This window comes from Aquarana catesbeiana, linkage group LG13, assembly GCF_042186555.1.
Source record: "Aquarana catesbeiana isolate 2022-GZ linkage group LG13, ASM4218655v1, whole genome shotgun sequence".
In the NCBI taxonomy this organism is placed as follows: Eukaryota; Metazoa; Chordata; class Amphibia; order Anura; family Ranidae; genus Aquarana; species Aquarana catesbeiana.
In genome coordinates this window covers 86808727-86826709 of record NC_133336.1, presented here as the reverse complement: position 1 = coordinate 86826709, position 17983 = coordinate 86808727, and the positions used below count along the sequence as shown (strand labels likewise).

At 44.2% G+C, this 17983-nt stretch overlaps 1 protein-coding gene across 1 annotated transcript in view; it reads right to left on the bottom strand.

Moving 5' to 3' along the window:
* Nucleotides 1–13288, bottom strand: part of SLC10A1 (solute carrier family 10 member 1) — a 138558-nt gene extending 125270 nt beyond the window's left edge. The window contains exons 1-3 of the mRNA XM_073608938.1: nt 13191–13288; nt 5000–5377; nt 2557–2767 (exon numbers count right to left, since the gene is read on the bottom strand). Of these exons, the coding sequence (XP_073465039.1) occupies nt 2557–2767; nt 5000–5377; nt 13191–13288 (687 nt within the window). The remainder of the gene's footprint in view (nt 1–2556; nt 2768–4999; nt 5378–13190) is intronic.
* Between the last annotated feature and the right edge of the window lie 4695 nt (nt 13289–17983).

The following is a 17983-nucleotide window of genomic DNA, read 5'->3' as shown; positions in this document are numbered from 1 at the left end:
ACTTACATCAGGGTCTGCAGAATTCCCCCTTGCACTGTGGAAGGTGGGGACATGGTACAGAGGTGGTCAGAGCATGCGGACAAGGTACAGAGGTGGTCAGAGCAGGCGGACATGGTATAGAGGTGGTCAGAAGGTGCGGACATGGTACAGAGGTGGTCAGAAGGTGTGGACATGGCACAGAGGTGGTCAGAAGGTGCGGACATGGCACAGAGGTGGTCAGAAGGTGCGGACATGGCACAAAAGGTGGTCAGAGGATGGATACAGGAGATAGCAAGACAGAGATTGTGAACAAACATCTAACCACTGCCATTCTTGCCTGATAACTACTGCCTGTGGGCATCACAATAGATAGCAGCTGCCAACCAAGCAATGGATTGATGGATGCAGGTCAGAGATTCAGCGGTGGGAGTCTCCAGAGTCCAGCAGCCAAGGACGGATGGTGCAGGCAGGGTCACAGTGCTGTGGTGGTGGAATTCTTGAGCTCCTAACTCCAAAACAAGCTCCTCCTGCCATAGTGCACTACAGCACAGCGGCGGGCTGGGGTTCAGCCTCCTGCATGCGCTGTGTAATGGTCGCCCGCAGCCATATTTTTTTACTTGCACTGTGCTTTAATGGGCATCCCGAAAATGGGCTAAAATTTACAGGCTGCCCGCAAATTAATGGGCGGTTGGCACAACTGCTTCCGTTTGAGGATGCCCCACAGATGCTCAATAGGGTTTAGGCCTGGAGACATGTTTGGCGAGTCCATCACCTTTACCCCCATCTTCTTTAGCAAGGCAGTGGTCGACTTGGAGGTGTGTTTGGAGTTGTTATGTTGGAATACTGCCCTGCAAACCAGTCTCTGAAGGGAATGGGATCATGCTCCTCCTCAGTATCTCACAGTACATGTTGGCATTCACGATTCCCTCAATGAACTGTAGTTCCCCAGTGGCAGCAGTACTCATGCAGCCCCAAAACATGACACTCCCACCACCATGCTTGACTGTAAGCAAATCACACTTGCCTTTGTACTTCTCACCTGGTTGCCACCACAAATGCTTGACACCATCTGAACCAAATAAGTTTATCTTGGTCTCATCAGACCAAAGGACATGGTTCCAGTGTCCTTAGTCTGCTTGTTTTTAGCAAACTGTCTGCGGGCTTTGTGCATCATCTTTAGAAGAGGCTTCCTTCTGGGACGACAGCCATGCAGACCAATTTGATGCAGTGTACGGCGTATGGTCTGACCACTGACAGGCTGTCTCCCCACCCCTTCAACCTCTGCAGCAATGCTGGCAGCACTCATACGTGTATTTCCCAAAGACAAACTCTGGATAGGACGCTGAGCACGCACACTCAACCCCTGTTAAACCACTGTATGGTCTTGGCCACCATGCTGCAGCTCAGTATCAGGGTCTTGCCAAGCTTCTTATAGCCTAGGGCATCTTTATGTAAAGCAACAATTTATTTTTTTCAGATCTTCAGAGAGTTATTTGCCATGAGGTGCCATGTTGAACCTACAGTGACCAGTATGAGAGAGTGAGACCGATAACACAATTTAACACACCTGCTCCCCATTCACACCTGAGACCTTGTAACACTAATGAGTCACATGACACCAGGGAGGGAAAATGGCTAATTGGGCCCAATTTGGACATTTTTACTTAGGGGTGTACTCCTTTGTTGCCAGCGGTTTAGACATTAATGGATGCGTGTTGTTATTTTGCAGAGACAGCAAATTTACACTGTTGTACAAGCTGTACACTTACTACTTTAAAAATTGTAGCAAAGTGTAATTTCTTCAGTGTTGTCACATGAAAAGATATAATACAATATTTACAAAAATGGGAGCGGTGTACTCACTTGTGAGATACTCTATACCCTTTGTGGAAGGCAGCATTTCGCGACGCAAAATGATACTCATCCTTATTCCCCTGGATCCAGAAATAGCCATAGCAACCCTATTCTCCAACTCTGTACTGATAAACATCCACTGACTCCTTTCCTTGGGCTGAGGACCATCCGCAGAACATCCCTGGATTAACACTATTAAACCTCATCCATGAACACATTACTCACATTGACCACACCCTCAGACCACTTATGCCCTCTTCCTGATCTGAAAAGCATCCCCTCTACCTTGAGATTAAACATCCCAGAACTAAAAGTTCAACCACAAAGACTAATAATCTAGCATATCCATCCAACCCAGCCATCTTCATGGGAAGACTGGCAACAGTTGCATCTGGCACTGCAGATAGAGAATGTGTTAAACTAAGCACCAAAATGGTGCATGTATTAAGCTACAGAGAACTTGTGCCATAAAAATTCACATGTAATATGAATAAATTTACCGTACACATAGAAAATTGTATCCAACCTACACATACTAATGTCTTCTTCTGGGAATGCATAAACAGGAGATAATTCTGCTTATTTGATAGAAAACAAAAACTAAAATAAACTTGGTAAATTCACTTGCACATCCACCTCCACAGAGCTCAGTCTGAGTGAATCAAATAATTTTGGGGGTTGAAAGTTCTTGATACACACTAATATTAGCTTCAGTATTCTTACCTTCATAAAACATTGAGTGTATTGTGGCCTTTTGCTGTTCAATAACATGCCAGCACAACAAGGAAGGACAGTGATAAGCAGAGATATAATTATTTTTTCATAGGGAATATTATTATGCATTTCTCCAAGGTCCATCCCAAGACCATAGATATACAGAAGGAATGGCATCATCCCCAGAGCAAGTATACTGGAACAAACAGTCATCACAATACTAGAAGAGAGAGGTAAGAAAAGGTTAGGAGGGCAGCATCTATTTTTACTGTATAAAGTATATTGCTTACATTGATCTATAGTCACATTCTTATAGATGGGGCATCATGACCTACTAGACATATAACCAGGGCTTGTTTTCCCCAGAGAATAGGTGCAGCAACTCCCCCCCCCTTCTGAGTCACTCCTCATCACCACTCCCTACCCACCTCTGAGCACCATCCCTTGGTTTCACCCCCTACCTACCTCCCAGTACTGGCCCTTTTAGAGAGAGTACAGAACCAAGTATAATTTTGTGGTGCTAAATAACTTGTATGGGATTTGTTAATGAGAACAATAAAAGCAGTAAAATAGATCCTCTGCAGCAAGCAATAATAGACCCCACCCCAGCAACAATATACCCCCCACCCCAACATTGGACCGCCCATTACAAAATACCACCTCAGCAACAATACATCCACCCTTGTAACAATAGACCCCCAGCAACATCAATTGATTTCCCAGCAGCCAGAAACAGACCCTCCAGCAGCAAGCAACAATCCCCCCCCCCCCCCCAACCAACAATAGACCTCCTCAGCAACAATAGGCCCCCCACACAAAAATAGATTCCTGCCAGCATCAATAGACCCTCCAGTGTACCCCAGTACCCTTTGCCATTACATTAAGCGCTGAAGGTGCCAGAACAGCGTTCCCCCACGTTCCCGCTGAAAAAAATGCCCTGCATATAACACTTTATTTGGTAGCACAGTAACAAAGTCAAAAGCTGTGCCCATACAGTGTAGCTCGGTTTCCAGTTCTGTGAAATTGTAACTTGGGTCTATGTGTCTGCTGCTAACATGTAATTGAACCTAGCATGGGTCCTCTACTTGTCGATTACATGCAACACAAAGAATAATGTTAACTGAGTAGGAGAAAAAGGCAGGTGGATTCACGAAAAGCTAGAAGTATACAGGCCAGTTGCATTACTTTAGATTTCCTAAGTAACATGGGAGGTCTGGGCTAAAGGGCATTTGTCTCCAGGCCAGTACCAATTATTATACAGGATTTATACAGTACCAACAGTTTGTGTATTACAAAATAAAGGGAGACAGTACGTTTACAATTACAAGGCTAGACAAGAAATAGTGAGAGGAACTCTCTTCAAAGTGATAGCAACCACATCTTAGACAGTCATCAATTGAACAGGTGCCCTCATTGGAAGACTTATTTTTTCCTGTTCTGTTGATGACAATCAATATGGGATTTTGTCACTTTGTGTACCACAGACAATCCCCAGGAACAATAAAGACGCTGAATCTCAATTCAAAGCCGACACCTTTTCTTTCAAAGATGCTTTATTTCTGAAAACAGCACACATTTCTAAAATGGAAATATCTGGAAAACTAGTCACACATACTGCATTTTCTGCAAATGCAGTAGAGTGTTGTTCAGCGACTTTTCTTTAATTTTTCTTAAAACAATTAAATGGCTAAAAAGTAGCATTGCTTCTACAATGATGGTGTACAAGGCTTGTTTTTTTCTCATTGGCATTCAAGACTTCTTGAAGGCAGTATTAACAGGTAAATAAACCACGTTACAGGGGACATTTTGGAAAACAAAAAAAACTTTGTTTTCAGAAAAATAAAGCCTGCTGTGTTATTGCTATTGACAGTCTGTATCATATATGTAAACTTTTATTTTGACTATAGTTATACTTTAAAAGATTGCATGGTGTATACAGTATAATAAGCAACAGGCAAAATCCAACCAACTGTGGCAGGAAAAAAACCCCAATTTAAATGCCCCAAATACTTCAATTCTTTGGTTTTGTGACAGTCTTCTCCGGAGTCTTCTATATGCTAGTCTGCAGAGTTAAAGGGTCTTTCTTAAGGTGACCATATTGTTGCTTGGAGTACTTTGTGGCTCCTGAAGACCAAGTTACATGCCAACATGTTGAGGTGTTCCAGTTCCTGTGGGCATGCAGCACTGGATCACTCCTTGAAGTGGCACAACATGGCACCCAGAAATATTCGACTTCATTTACTTTGTCCATTAGTGATGGGATAGTAAAAAAAAAAAAAATTAGGATAATTCCTCATAGGAAATGCTGATCATTTGGTAATTTTTTAAAAATATCCCATCTAAGGCCTATTCCTAGCTCTGAAACATGATATTGTGGGCAAATGTTATAATAAATAATGATGAGTAGGCTTTGAAATAAAACTTATCTTGTGACAAAGCACTACATGCTTACCTTAGATTCACATCGCCGCCTATAGCCAAAGTAAGGATGTTGGAAATATTTCCTCCAGGACAGCAGCCACAAATAAGTATAGCAATTGATTCTATTGCATTCAGGTGGAAAACATGTCCCAAAGAGAAGGCAGACAATGGCATGATCCCATACTGAGCAACAACAGCAATTCCAACCTCTTTAGGATTCAGAATATACTTTTTGAGTCCTGAGAGTTGCAAAGTACAGCCAAGAGACATCATGATGACAACAAGCAGAAAAAGTGCACTTGCATCCAGTATGTAGCCAAGTACCTTCTGGCTTGAAAGAGTGCCATTTAAAATTCCAAGCCCTTCAAAGCCCCGATCTTGTTCTCCGGTTCTATTCATGGCTACAGAACTGCAAGAAAAAGAAAAAAGTAAACTGTACATTTTGATCTGGCATGCCAGTATTTACCATTAGTTTGCTAAAAGTACAACATAAAACTAAGCTCTAGAAGTTGTGTCCGAAAAAAAAAAAAGGGGAGACAGAGGGCAAAAGGACTACTCAGTAGTATTTGGTACTGGTAGAAAAAAAATTCAGAGCTTTGCTCGTGTAACCGAGGTTCTGATAATAGATATTGTATTGAGAACCAGAGGGCATTAGAAAAGAACCAATAATGTGTTTTGTGACTAGCTGTCACTTCCTCAGATTATAGGTGTAACACAGATTCTATAAAACAGACAAATAATTAAAAAGTGGTTGTAAAGCCAAAACATTTTTTTACCCTACATGCATTGCATTAAAGGAATTGTTACATAGTTACATAGTAGGTGAGGTTGAAAAAAGACACAAGTCCATCAAGTCCAACCTATGTGTGTGATTATGTGTCAGTATTACATTACATATCCCTGTATGTTGTGGTCATTCAGGTGATTATCTAATAGTTTCTTGAAGCTATCAATGCTCCCCGCTGAGACCGCCTGTGGAAGGGAATTCCACATCCTTGCCGCTCTTACAGTAAAGAACCCTCTACGTAGTTTAAGGTTAAACCTCTTTTCTTCTAATTGTAATGAGTGGCCACGAGTCTTATTAAACTCTCTTCTGCGAAAAAGTTTTATCCCTAAAAACAAGGTAAACAATCACCTTGTAAAACAAGCCATTCAGTTTAAAATAGAAATAAAAGGGAAACCATATATATATATATATATATATATATAGGTGGTCCTCCGAGTTGCATTCTGGGAGAGGGTATTTATGGAACAGACGCCGTATTTTGGGGTTCGTTTTCAGCCACCTGCTGGCCCTCCTGGCCGACAGGTATGTGTTATGAGTACCACCTCGTGGTCCTGCGTTCCGGAGGCCCACATCGCTGCGGCGTGTGGGTGGGCCCAGAAGCCTGTCTGGGGCCTACCACAGCAGCAGAGGAACGGTCCTGAGCTGTCTATCCCGAGTGAAGAAGCTGGACAACCGAGAAGATCCCAGGGGAGGACCCGTCATGGAAGGTTGATGCAGAGTGCTGGTCTGGAGAGGGGCCTGGTGACTCGGTTGGAGGACATATCCTGAAGTAATCTTACTGCATAGTACTGCCGGGTTGGCTTAAAGGTTCAAGTACTGTGTCTGACATTCATTGCAGACCAATACATCCTGTGGCAGAGGATCGTACGGGTTTCATTACAAACAAGTCTATGGCAGAGACTTTTGTTCGTGCTGCGTACTGGCTGCTAGGCAAGTGAGAGATGTCTATCCAGGTGGGCAAAGATTAGATCCTACAAGGAAAAAGGGGAGACTATTCAACTACAAGTGTTCAATTACTAAGAATGTTCTGAAGAATGCTACTGAAAGGCATTTGAGCTTCCCTGCAGCTTTCCTTCTGCCTCTTTCCTGCTACTTCCTTCATTTGTTCATTAAAGCATTGGAAAAATATACTCGAGTGTTCAGTGCTTTCATCGCCCAGAGGTAAACTCAACGGAACCCTAGACCCGGTGTCGGTGAAACAGAGGTATCGAGAGTGAAGGTAACAGCCCGCTTTAAACCAGCAGCTCCACCGAGAGTTATTGCTTCATATATAAAAAAACATACATACAGTGTCTTGCAAAAGTATTCACCCCCCTTGGCTTTTTACCTATTTTGTTACATTACAGCCTTTAGTTCAATTTGTTTAATCTGAATTATATGTGATGGATCAGAACACAATAGTCTAAGTTGGTGAAGTAAAATTAGAAAAATATACCCATAAAACTGTTTTTCAGAATTTAAAAACTGATAATTGGCATGTGCGTATGTATTCACTCGCCCATAAAAAGTTCTGCTGCAACCAATTACCTTCAGAAGTCACATAATTAGTGAAATTAGGGTTGCACCGATACTAGTATCGGTACCGATACCGAGTATTTGCACAAGTATCGGTACTCATGCAAATGCACCGATACCTGAAACCGATACTTTCAGGCCCAGTTCTTTGAGCTGTCAGTGGGGATGAACAAATGTTCCTCTGTTTAACCCCTTATTAACCCTTAATTTACTCTAATCAGCCTTAATGAACTCTCTATTCTCCTCCATTTAAATTATTATTTTCCTGCTTTTTTTTGTTGTTCACGTCTATTTTAGAAACGATAAACAATTAAAACTTTTTTTTGTTTGCTTTGTTAGTGAATTTTTACACACACACACACACACACACACACACACATATATATATATTAACATATATTTACACATTTCACATTAAAAAAAGCGCAAAATTAAAAAACAAAATCAATTTCATTTGTAAGTGAATTTTCAATGCTTTGTACCATTGCTGACAGCTGAAGTGTAAACAAAAGTTGCGGTAGGCATCGGTAATTGGTATCGGCGAGTACTAAAAAAAAAAAAAAAAAAAAGTATCGGTACTTGTAGTAAAAAAAAAATGGTATCGGTGCATTCCTAAGTGAAATGATGTCCACCTGTGTGCAATCTAAGTGTCACATGATCTGTCATGACATACACACACACACACACACACACACCTTTTTGAAAGGCCCCGGAGGCTGCAACACCTAAGCAAGAGGCATCACTAACCAAACACTGCCACGAAGACCAAGGAACTCTCCAAACAAGTAAGGGACAATGTTGTTGAGAAGTCAGGGTTAGGTTATAACAAAATATCCAAATCTTTGATGATCCCTTGGAGCACCATCAAATCTATCATAACCAAATGGAAAGAACATGGCACAACAGCAAACCTGCCAGGAGACGGCCGCACACCAAAACTCACGGACCGGGCAAGGAGGGCATTAATCAGAGAGGCAGCACAGAGACCTAAGGTAACCCTGGAGGAGCTGCAGAGTTCCACAGCAGAGACTGGAGTATCTGTACATAGGATGACGACACTTAAGCCGTACACTCCATAGAGTTGGGCTTTATGGCAGAGTGGCCAGAAGAAAGCCATTACTTTCAGCAAAAAACAAAATGGCACGTTTTGAGTTTGCAAAAAGGCATGTGGGAGACTCCCAAAATGTTTGGTGGAAGGTGCTCTGGTCTGATGAGACTAAAATTTAACTTTTTGGCCAAAGAAAACCCAACACATCACATCTCCCAAAGAACACCATCCTTACATCGAAACATGGTGGTGGCAGCATCATGCTGTGGGGATGCTTTTCAGCAGTCGGGACTGGGAAACTGGTCAGAGTTGAGGAAAAAGATGGATGGTGCTAAATACGGGGATATTCTTGAGCAAAACATGTACCACTCTGTGTGCGATTTGAGGCTAGGACGGAGGTCACCTTCCAGTAGACATGTTCAATTTGTTTAGTTCCGAATTCGTTTTTTAACAAATTTTGACAAATTCGTTAATTTCCGAATTTCCAAATTTCAAAATTTTCAGAAATTCGAAATTTCCATTTGTTTAGATGAGGCATTCGTTATTTCGGATAATTCATAACTTCAGATAAAATTTGTATTCGTTACGTTCACAAACGGACAAGTTTGAAAGAAAATTCCAATATATACGAATTTAATAGTTAACATATTTATTGGCGTATAACACACACCCCAAGTTTAAGAGGGAAGTTTAGGGAAAAAAAACTTACATTTTAAATGCCCATCAATGCAGCCTTGCACAGCGACCATCTGCAGCCTTGCAGTGTCCATCTGCAGCCTTGCACAGCGACCATCTGCAGCCTTGTCCAGTGTCCGCCTGCAGCCTCCATCTGCAGCCTTCCCCAGTGTCCGTCTGCAGCCTTGCCCAGTGTCCACCTGCAGCATGTTTGGTTTTTAAATTTGCCGCCACCGAGATATTCGGTTCCTCTCGGCGCTGACATAGAGCGAGCCGAGTGGAGTGTACTGTGTACTCGGCTCCGCTTGCAGTCACGCCTCCGTCCCGCCCCTTGGCCCGGCTCCTATGATGGACATAACACCGGTCCAATGGCGGGACGTAAAGGCTAGGAGGCGGGACTGGGCGTGACTGCAAGCGGAGCCGAGTACACAAGTACACAGTACACTCGGCTCGGTCAATGTCCGCTTGCGCTCCTCTTGCCCACAGACAGCAGGGGACTGCTGTATAACACTCACCCGCGATTTTATTATTTTATTATTTTGAATCTTACGGATTCTTTTTTTTCAGATTTTCGCATTTCTGAATTTCCAAATTCAAAAATTCAGAATTTGAAAATTCAGAAATTCAAAAATCGGAAACGCGAAAATCTGAATTTGCAAATTTTCAAAAAAAGCAAAAAAACAAATGAAACTAAAAACGAAAGAATTTTTTGTCAGTGCACATGTCTACCTTCCAGCAGGACAAAGACCCCAAACACACTGCTAAAGCAACATTTGAGTGGTTTAAGGGGAAACATGTAAATGTGTTGGAATGGCCTAGTCAAAGCCCAGTCCTCAATCCAATAAATTGGGCAAAAATCCCAGTGGTAAGATGTGGCAAGCTCATAGAGACTTATCCAAAGCTGTGATAGCCGCAAAAGGTGGCTCTACAAAGTATTGACTTTAGGGGGTGAATAGTTATGCACATTGACTTTTTCTGTTAGGCCCCTTTCACACAATCGTACCATTCAGGTCGTCGGACCTGAACGGGCACTCCATGTTAGCCTATGGAGCGACGGATGTCAGTGGAGACATGTCCGCTGACATCCGACCCGGTCTGATCCGCTAAAAGCAGATAGATGCCTCTACGTTCGGATCCGTCGCTGGCGGATCGGGTGAGATCTGATGATTTTCGTCCGATCTCTCCATAGGCAGCAGCGGCGCCTGACAAGCCCCTCCCTGCTTCCACGGAGTCCGCCTTCGTGTGATCTCCGCTGAGCCGGCGGACTTCCACGGAGTCCGCCTTCGTGTGAAAGGGGCCTTATTTTGTCCTATTTGTTGTTTGCTTCACAATAAAAAAAAAACAAAAACAAAAAAACACCATCTTCAAAGTTGTGGGCATGTTCTGTAAATTAAATGATGCAAATCCTCAAACAACCCATGCCCCAGGATTGTGAGGCAACAAAACACGAAAAATGCCAGGGGGGGTGAATACTTTTACTGACAGGAACACCAGGGCTTTCACACAAAGGAAGCAATACAAAGAGAAAAGGATACTTTCTCATACAGGCACATTGCACAGCAGGCACATATCAGGCAAATGAAATGTTGGGGTAACAAATGCTTTAACTACTTCCAGTTTGGGCCTTTTCTGGCATGTTTTCTTCAGATGTAACAATCAGTATTTCCTGACAGGCTCTATCGCAGCATGCGTTTGGGTAGCCCCACCCTTGCTCCTACCCCATTGGCAGGGCCGTCTAATATTGATTGGACCCTGGGGAAACATTTTCCTGTCCCCCCCCATGCAATTTCGCTCTCCGCCTACTCTGAGTCTACAATAAATAGCAGCTAGACTCAAAATCAGTTTACTGAATCAGATCAGGCAGCATTTGCGATTGGTTGCCAGAGGTTACAGTGTATCACTACCACTCACTGACTGGCTGCTAGAGGTTACAGTACACATTAATGGCTCACTGTTTATTTGCTAGAGGTTACAGCATATGACTTCTGCTTGTTGATTAGTTGCTAGAGATTACTGTACATCAATACTGCTTACTGATTGGTTGCTAGAGGTTACTGCACAATATTACTGCTTACTAATTGGTTGCTAGAGGTTACTGCATATCCTTACCACTCAATGGTTTGTTGCAAGAGGTTAGTGCACATCATTAATGCTCACTGATTGGTTGCTAAAGGTTACAGCACATCATCTCCTCACTGCCTGCACACCATGGACTGGGGAGGCGAGGGGACCCATCAATAGAAAGAAAACTCCAATGTAATGGGGATTCATGTTGGCCACTAATGTAATGGGGATTTACACTGACCACTAATGTAATAGGAGCATTCACAGGAACCACTAATATAAGGAAGGATTTACACTAATCACCAATGTAAGGGGGACCTTCACACTGGCCACTAGTGTGAATGAAAGGATTGTACACCAAGCCCCATTGTAATGAGAAGATTTACACTGAGCACTAATGTAACAGACATTCAGCCTGCTTTCACAATTGCGTGTTGGACACGCATGCAAAAACTGCTTTCCTCACACCACAGAAACGTGCTGCCCTTTAGCAGATACACAGCAGTGCCATTAATTTTTAATGACACCCTCACGCATCTGCTGAGATGTGTGTATTCACATGCACCACAATTCATGGTGCTGTGGCACCGTATTATTTTGAAAAAGGGTTGCATCTCCAATTTGCTTACCTCTGCAGAACAGGCTGATGTTAGGCTTAATGACCACAGTTGTAGGCAAGACTTTCAAGCATGCCCCTTTACCTCCCCAGTGGGCAGCATTCAGCAGAAGTGATGATGGATATGACCTCAAGGGGGCATGGTATACATATGAATGCCACCTCTATTAACATATCAATGCAGCTCGTCCGCGGCTATTTACATATTAATGCCGCTGTTATTTACATATTAATGCAGGTTATTTACATGCAAAACACAGGGTCTGCAAGCGAGTCATCATACATAGCAATAGGCAGAGCTGAGCAGCATTAGTAGCAACTTTATACTGAGATATCAGGATACAGCAGGGGACTAAAACTTCAAGGGAATTTGAACTGGGATAGTTGGCATCGCGGCGATCGTTACCTAGGTAACGATCGCGGCGATCGTTACCTAGGTAAACAGTCTCTGACGGAGACTCTTTACCACGTGATTAGCCGTGTCCAATCACGGCTGATCACGATGTAAATAGGAAGAGCCGTGATCGGCTTTTCCTCACTCGCGTCTGACAGATGCGAGTAGAGGAGAGCCGATCGGCTGCTCTCTTGCCAGGGGGGGTCTGTGCTGATTGTTTATCAGCACAGCCCCCCCTCAGATCCCGCCCAGGACCACCATCATGCTGCCCAGGACCACCAGGATGGCCATCCACACTAGACCACCAGGTATGCCCCCCTAGACCCCCAAGGGAAATACCAATCTGTGCCCAGGCAGCTGCCAATTAATGCCCAGGCAGCTGCCAATCAGTGCCCACTCACAATGCCTACCACTGCTAGTGCCACCAGGGATGCCTATTAGTGCCATGTATCAGTGCCCATTAGTACCATGTATCAATGCCCATCAGTGCCGCCTATCAGTGCCCAGCAGTGCCGCCTATCAGTTCCACCCATAAGAACCCATCTTTGCAACCTTTCAGTGCCCAGTGTCCACCAGTGCCACCCATGAGTGCCCATCAGTGCCACCTATCAATGCCCATCGGTGCTGCATATCAGTGCCACCCATCAGTGCCACCTACCAGTGCCCATCAGTGCCCGCTCATTGGTGCCACCTCATCGGTGCTACCTTATCAGTGCCCAACAGTGAAAGAGAAAACTTACTTATTTACAAAATTTTATAACAGAAACAAAAGCAAAACTGTTACTATTTTCAAAATTTTCGGCCTTTTTTTATTTGTTTAGCAGGAAATAAAAACCACAGAGGTGATCAGATACCACCAAAAGAAAGCTCTATTACTGGGAACAAAATGATAAAAATTTAGTTTGGGTACAGTGATGGATGACCGCGCAATTGTCATTCAAACTGCGACAGCGCTGAAAGCTGAAAATTGGTTTGGGCAGGAAGGTGTATAAGTGCCCTGTATTGAAGTGGTTAAAGATGGCCATGCCCATAGGACCCCACTCCCATAAATTTTCAGGCTGAGCCAGAGGCCGTGTTCTTTTTTTGTCCTCACTCAGGGCCATTTTGTATGACGTTTTCATACCTTTTGGAAGTACCAGCGGCCGGGTCCCATTGCGGAACAGCTGTGCAGATGTCAGGAGTGTCCTGTGGTGTCCAGAAGTCTTCCAGGATGGCTCCCATGGTCACCAGTCCCCAGCTATCAGCGGAGTGGTGTTATGGCATATGTGTGCAGAAGATTGATACCTGCAAAACAGAGACCCAGCCATTGGTGGGCATTTGCGCTGGTCAGATGTCCTGCTATCAGGTGACCATTAAGCGTGCCCAGTATGGTTGCTGCAGCCGCTGTTCCTGCCTCTGGGATTACCCTACGGATGCATCGATTGCCCTGTGAAAGAGGTCGAGGATACGGGAGTATGTTTGGCTTGAGGTCAGCAGAAGGGACCAGATGCCATTCGGGCTGTTAGGAAATAACTCCACTTAAATAACCTAAATGAAAACATATGGAGATGCTCTGATGTGCATTGCGGCATTTTATCAAAGTTTGGTGCAGTTGCCTTCTGTCCTGAACATATAACTGTTTGTTTAAGCAAGTTTTTTTCTTTCTGTGTTTGAGGCTCTGTTTAATGAATCACCTGTTGTAGTGGTGCTCTGAGGTGAGAAACTGCAGTGTCAGTATTCCTTTAGCAGTAGTTAACCCTTTAGGGTTTTTTTCTCACCTAGCAAACAGAAACCGCTACATTGTCTTTTAGGCTGCTTAGGAAACTTCAGCAGCCGCAGTTTGAATTGGGAAGTAGCAATTGTACACGTTATATTTCTTAACAATGTGGAGTTCTCCCTTAGACTTGCAGGGATTTATTTTTTTCTGCAACAAGTCTTGTGCAGCCACAGTCTAATCCCTCTATGCTGCGACTGCTCTATGCAGGTTATAGCTGGGAGGGGGCAGGGTCTTCTTGGATTGTCAGCCCTTCTGCGGGCCTCTTAAAGCTGGTGTATGGAAAGCCGACTAATAGACACTTGTTATTAAGCCTCTCCAGATCTGTATGTATTATGCACACCGTAAACTGGGCCTTTGCTGCTCATGCCTTGGCTGGTAAAGTCCTGTTTGAATTTCCTGCTGTCAGGACTGGGCTCTCAGCCCTTCCTTCTGTGCTCAGCTGTCAGTTAATTGCTGGAACTCATCATTCCACAGGGGCTCACCTGTTGATCATCTCCTGCTCGTCAGTCAAGCCCACAGCCAGCCCCTCCTGGCTATTTAAACTGCCTGGTTCATTTCATCAATTGCCTTCACCTTGGTCAAACATATCTAGAGACTTTCTGCTGTGTTCCTGTTGAAGACTTGCCTGGCTGACGTCCCTTCTGGTTCCTGATCCTGTCTGCTGTCTCTGACTACACTGATCTCTGGCTCCCCGATTTCCTGGCTTGTTTTGACTACCCGATTTGGCTACCGAACCCTGGCTATGTTTTGACTACGTTTACCAGTTGTACCATTTTATTAAAAGGTGCGATTTTTACTGCATTTTCTGTCTCCATCTGTTTCATGGTTCCTGACGCCTGCTTTGTTCAGGCATCCAGGGAGGAAGATAACAGTGACCAATAGGTTGCCACAGGTCAAGACACTCTAAAGAAGTCCGTTACAACTTTCCCTGTGCAAGGATTCTTCTACTCTGACCATGTCAAGCTTTTCCTTGCAGGACCAGTCAACTGGCCAATTTAACCCTCTTCAAACAATTCCTAAAAGGAAGATGCTGATGAGGATGATCTTTAAGAAAATCATTGTAAATCCCTTTTGTAAGGCTGTTAGGATGCCTAAAATGACAGACCCCCTGCAATGCAAGTATTTTAGCACTTCCAAAAGAGTGCATTGCCTTTTTCCCCCTATGTTTAAGCTAGAAGCTTATTCTTGAAGAGGGGTGCAAATTGAACAGAAAGACAGAGCAGCAGAATGTCTTAGTGGTCAGCACCTTGCAGTACTGGGTTGCTAAATTCAAACTTCAATCAGGACACTTCTACCTTCACTTCAGGATGTCAGATTAGGCACTTATGAGGAAAAGGTTTTCCAGCATAATGAGTCACCTGTCTGGTTGACGTGGCCTTCATGAGCTTAGCCGTATACATGGAGTTGTCATTGGAGGATGCCGTGTCTTTTAGGGGTATACTCAATCATGATCGTTGGGTGTGTCCTTGGGGGTGTAGCATCTTCTGGTGGTAACTTTATGTGTTGAACTTGTCCTTAAGGATAGTCTGCAGTTGCAGCCTGGGAACCTGCCTTAACCATTGCCTCTCTTCCAATGCAATGGAAGTTGGAATGAAGAATATGAATTCTATCCTAAAGAATAATTCTGACAAGTTGGACAATCTGGTCTGCATTGCAAGAGTCTAAAACTGTCCCCTTCAAGGGCTAGCTTCATTTAATAGCTAAGAGCTGGGTTTAGTCAGGCCTCCTGCCTCAGAATAAATGTCTGCTGAATGAAAGAAGACTGTAGTTCAAAAGTCAATGTCTAACTCCAAAGGAGGTTTGCTCCTGCAGTTCTGGCTTGGAGGCCAGAAAGAATTGGAGAGGAAGAGTACTCAACCAAAAAGTCAGCAAAGAGCTCCACTTCTGGGGGAGAGGTTGCTTACTGGTCTTTTTCAGATTGTGCCACCCATACATATCTTATGGGTACCTGGTTGCTCCTCTTCTGTTGCAAGATACAGCTTTGGTCTCAGACGGTTGGACCCTCAGGACAAGCACTTCAGGCACTGTTGGACAGTCAGTCGCCTTCAAGCCTCTGACTGTGCCAGGAAGAATCCTTTGTTCCAGCATTAGACAAGTTCTGCTAGCCAACGTTGATCTCACCGTCTCTAGGGACTGCAATTCCAATTCCAGCCGATGCGATTTTAAGAGGAGCATTATTGATGCCCATTTCCAACTCCCAGAGTTGTCTTCTCTGACATACCTCAGTTTCTACATGGGTCGAGACGTTATGCAGCATACATGTCTGCTCGTTGGGCTCTCAATCCACTCCTCCTCTAGACAGGGATCCCTGTCAAGACTACAAAAGGGATCTCCAGAACTCTAAAAGCGCTTGGCTGGTTAGTCTTTCAAAAAAGGGTCTTGTGACTCCTATGCAAATCCCTATGTATCTAAGAGCTTAATTCATCACGGTTCAGAATACATTGTTTTTGCCACTAAAGCATACTGGTGGTAGGACGCTGAGTAATCCTGGATTTCCTCTCTTCACTTGTCAGCGTTTCAGTGTCAGGTCCGCCAGGAGATTCCAACCGTCACTCTGGTTTCCTGACCAGTAGTCTTGTTATCTCAGTATCAGGTGGAGGGATGGTTGAGATCCTGCAGCCAGAATTAGGGGACCACAATAGAAGGTGCAAACAGCCTAACAAGGAACCACCAGCAAAAACTCATGGTTAGTAGAGGCCGAAGACAGGAACCAGGTGGGAGAAAGGGCAATCCTTAACAATCCAAGTCAGCAGTACACGGGGGTTAACCAGAAGGCAGCATTGGGAAAAGGCAGGGTCAACAACAAAAATCAGTGTAAATCCAAGGGGTAATCCAAGAAGCGGAGTCAGGAACAAGCAAAGTCAGCAACCAGAAAAACAATAACATACACCAATGAACAGGAACCTATACTAGAGCGAAGACAGGAAGGGGAAGTGATGATTTATAGGGTAACTGATCAGTTGACTGCCAACAGCTGGTCACAGGGTGGAGCCAACATCCAAACTCAAGAAGCAGAACATAACAAAGGATTCTACCTTAAAAAGGAAGTTCCCTGGTGGCTCAGGCAATACGAAAACGTCCAAAGAACCCCAGGTCCCAGGGATTTTTTTTCTCCAATCTTAATCGTGCACCCAGCTATTCATGTCTCACAAACAGGCAGATGAAGCCTTGAAGCGCTGGCACAGTAATAAATCTTCTGTGCTGCAGAGTTATTGCCAGTGGTACTCCCCTGTCAGGAAGTGGTTTTGCCAGTAGAACTGCCTGGTTGGGAAGTGATTTTGAACATTCTGGTTTTCTGGCCAGCTGTTTTATACCTCCTTTTGCCTTTTATCACCTGACAGCAGGCTTTTTAGACCCCAGGGAGGCTGAACATAACAGTGGTGTCCTACATCAGGGGGCAGGTCAGAACTTGCAGGGTCAGTCCACTGAGAAGAGGTAGAGACGACTGATCTGGGTGGAGTAGAATTTCTCTATCATCCCATTATGAGTCTACATTCAGAACAAATCCATATTCTGTGGCCCAATTGGGCAATAAGTGGTTTCTACATCCAGGTTCCTCCAAGTGGATTTCATCTCTGGCCAAGATTTCAGAGTAAATTCTGCTAGAATCTCGCTACCGTTTCAAGCTGAAAAGCTTTTCCCTAAGGTCCTGGGCCAAGCCCTGGGTGCGGATGCTGTGACAGATCAGGAAAGGTCTCACAAGCCATACGATTTCCCTCCAGTCCAATCCATATACAGTTTTTTGGGGTCTGTTGCTAAAGACCGTGGCAATTATTGCAGTAATTCCCCATTGGCCAAACAGGCCTTAGTTCCTGCCCTTGATACCTGGTTATCTTTCCAGGCCTCAGCTACAGCTTTCCTCCGTAACATTATCTTCTTGCCAGCCACTACAGCTGTCGGAGTGGCTGGGGCAGCTCTACACCAAGGGACCATTGCAATCGGTGTACCACCGGATGAACTACCTACCATGATGTGCCCGTTACTATTTTCTAACATGCGAGTTAACTTATTGTGAAATTTTAATACATTTTAACAGTCTACACTCAGAGGCGCCCATATTTCTTTTTTCTTTACATGTACTCTATGGGTTATTTCTTTAGCCGAGTAATGATAGGGCTTTGCCTCATCTAGCCGACTAGGTTGCCTATGTGTCCCATCCC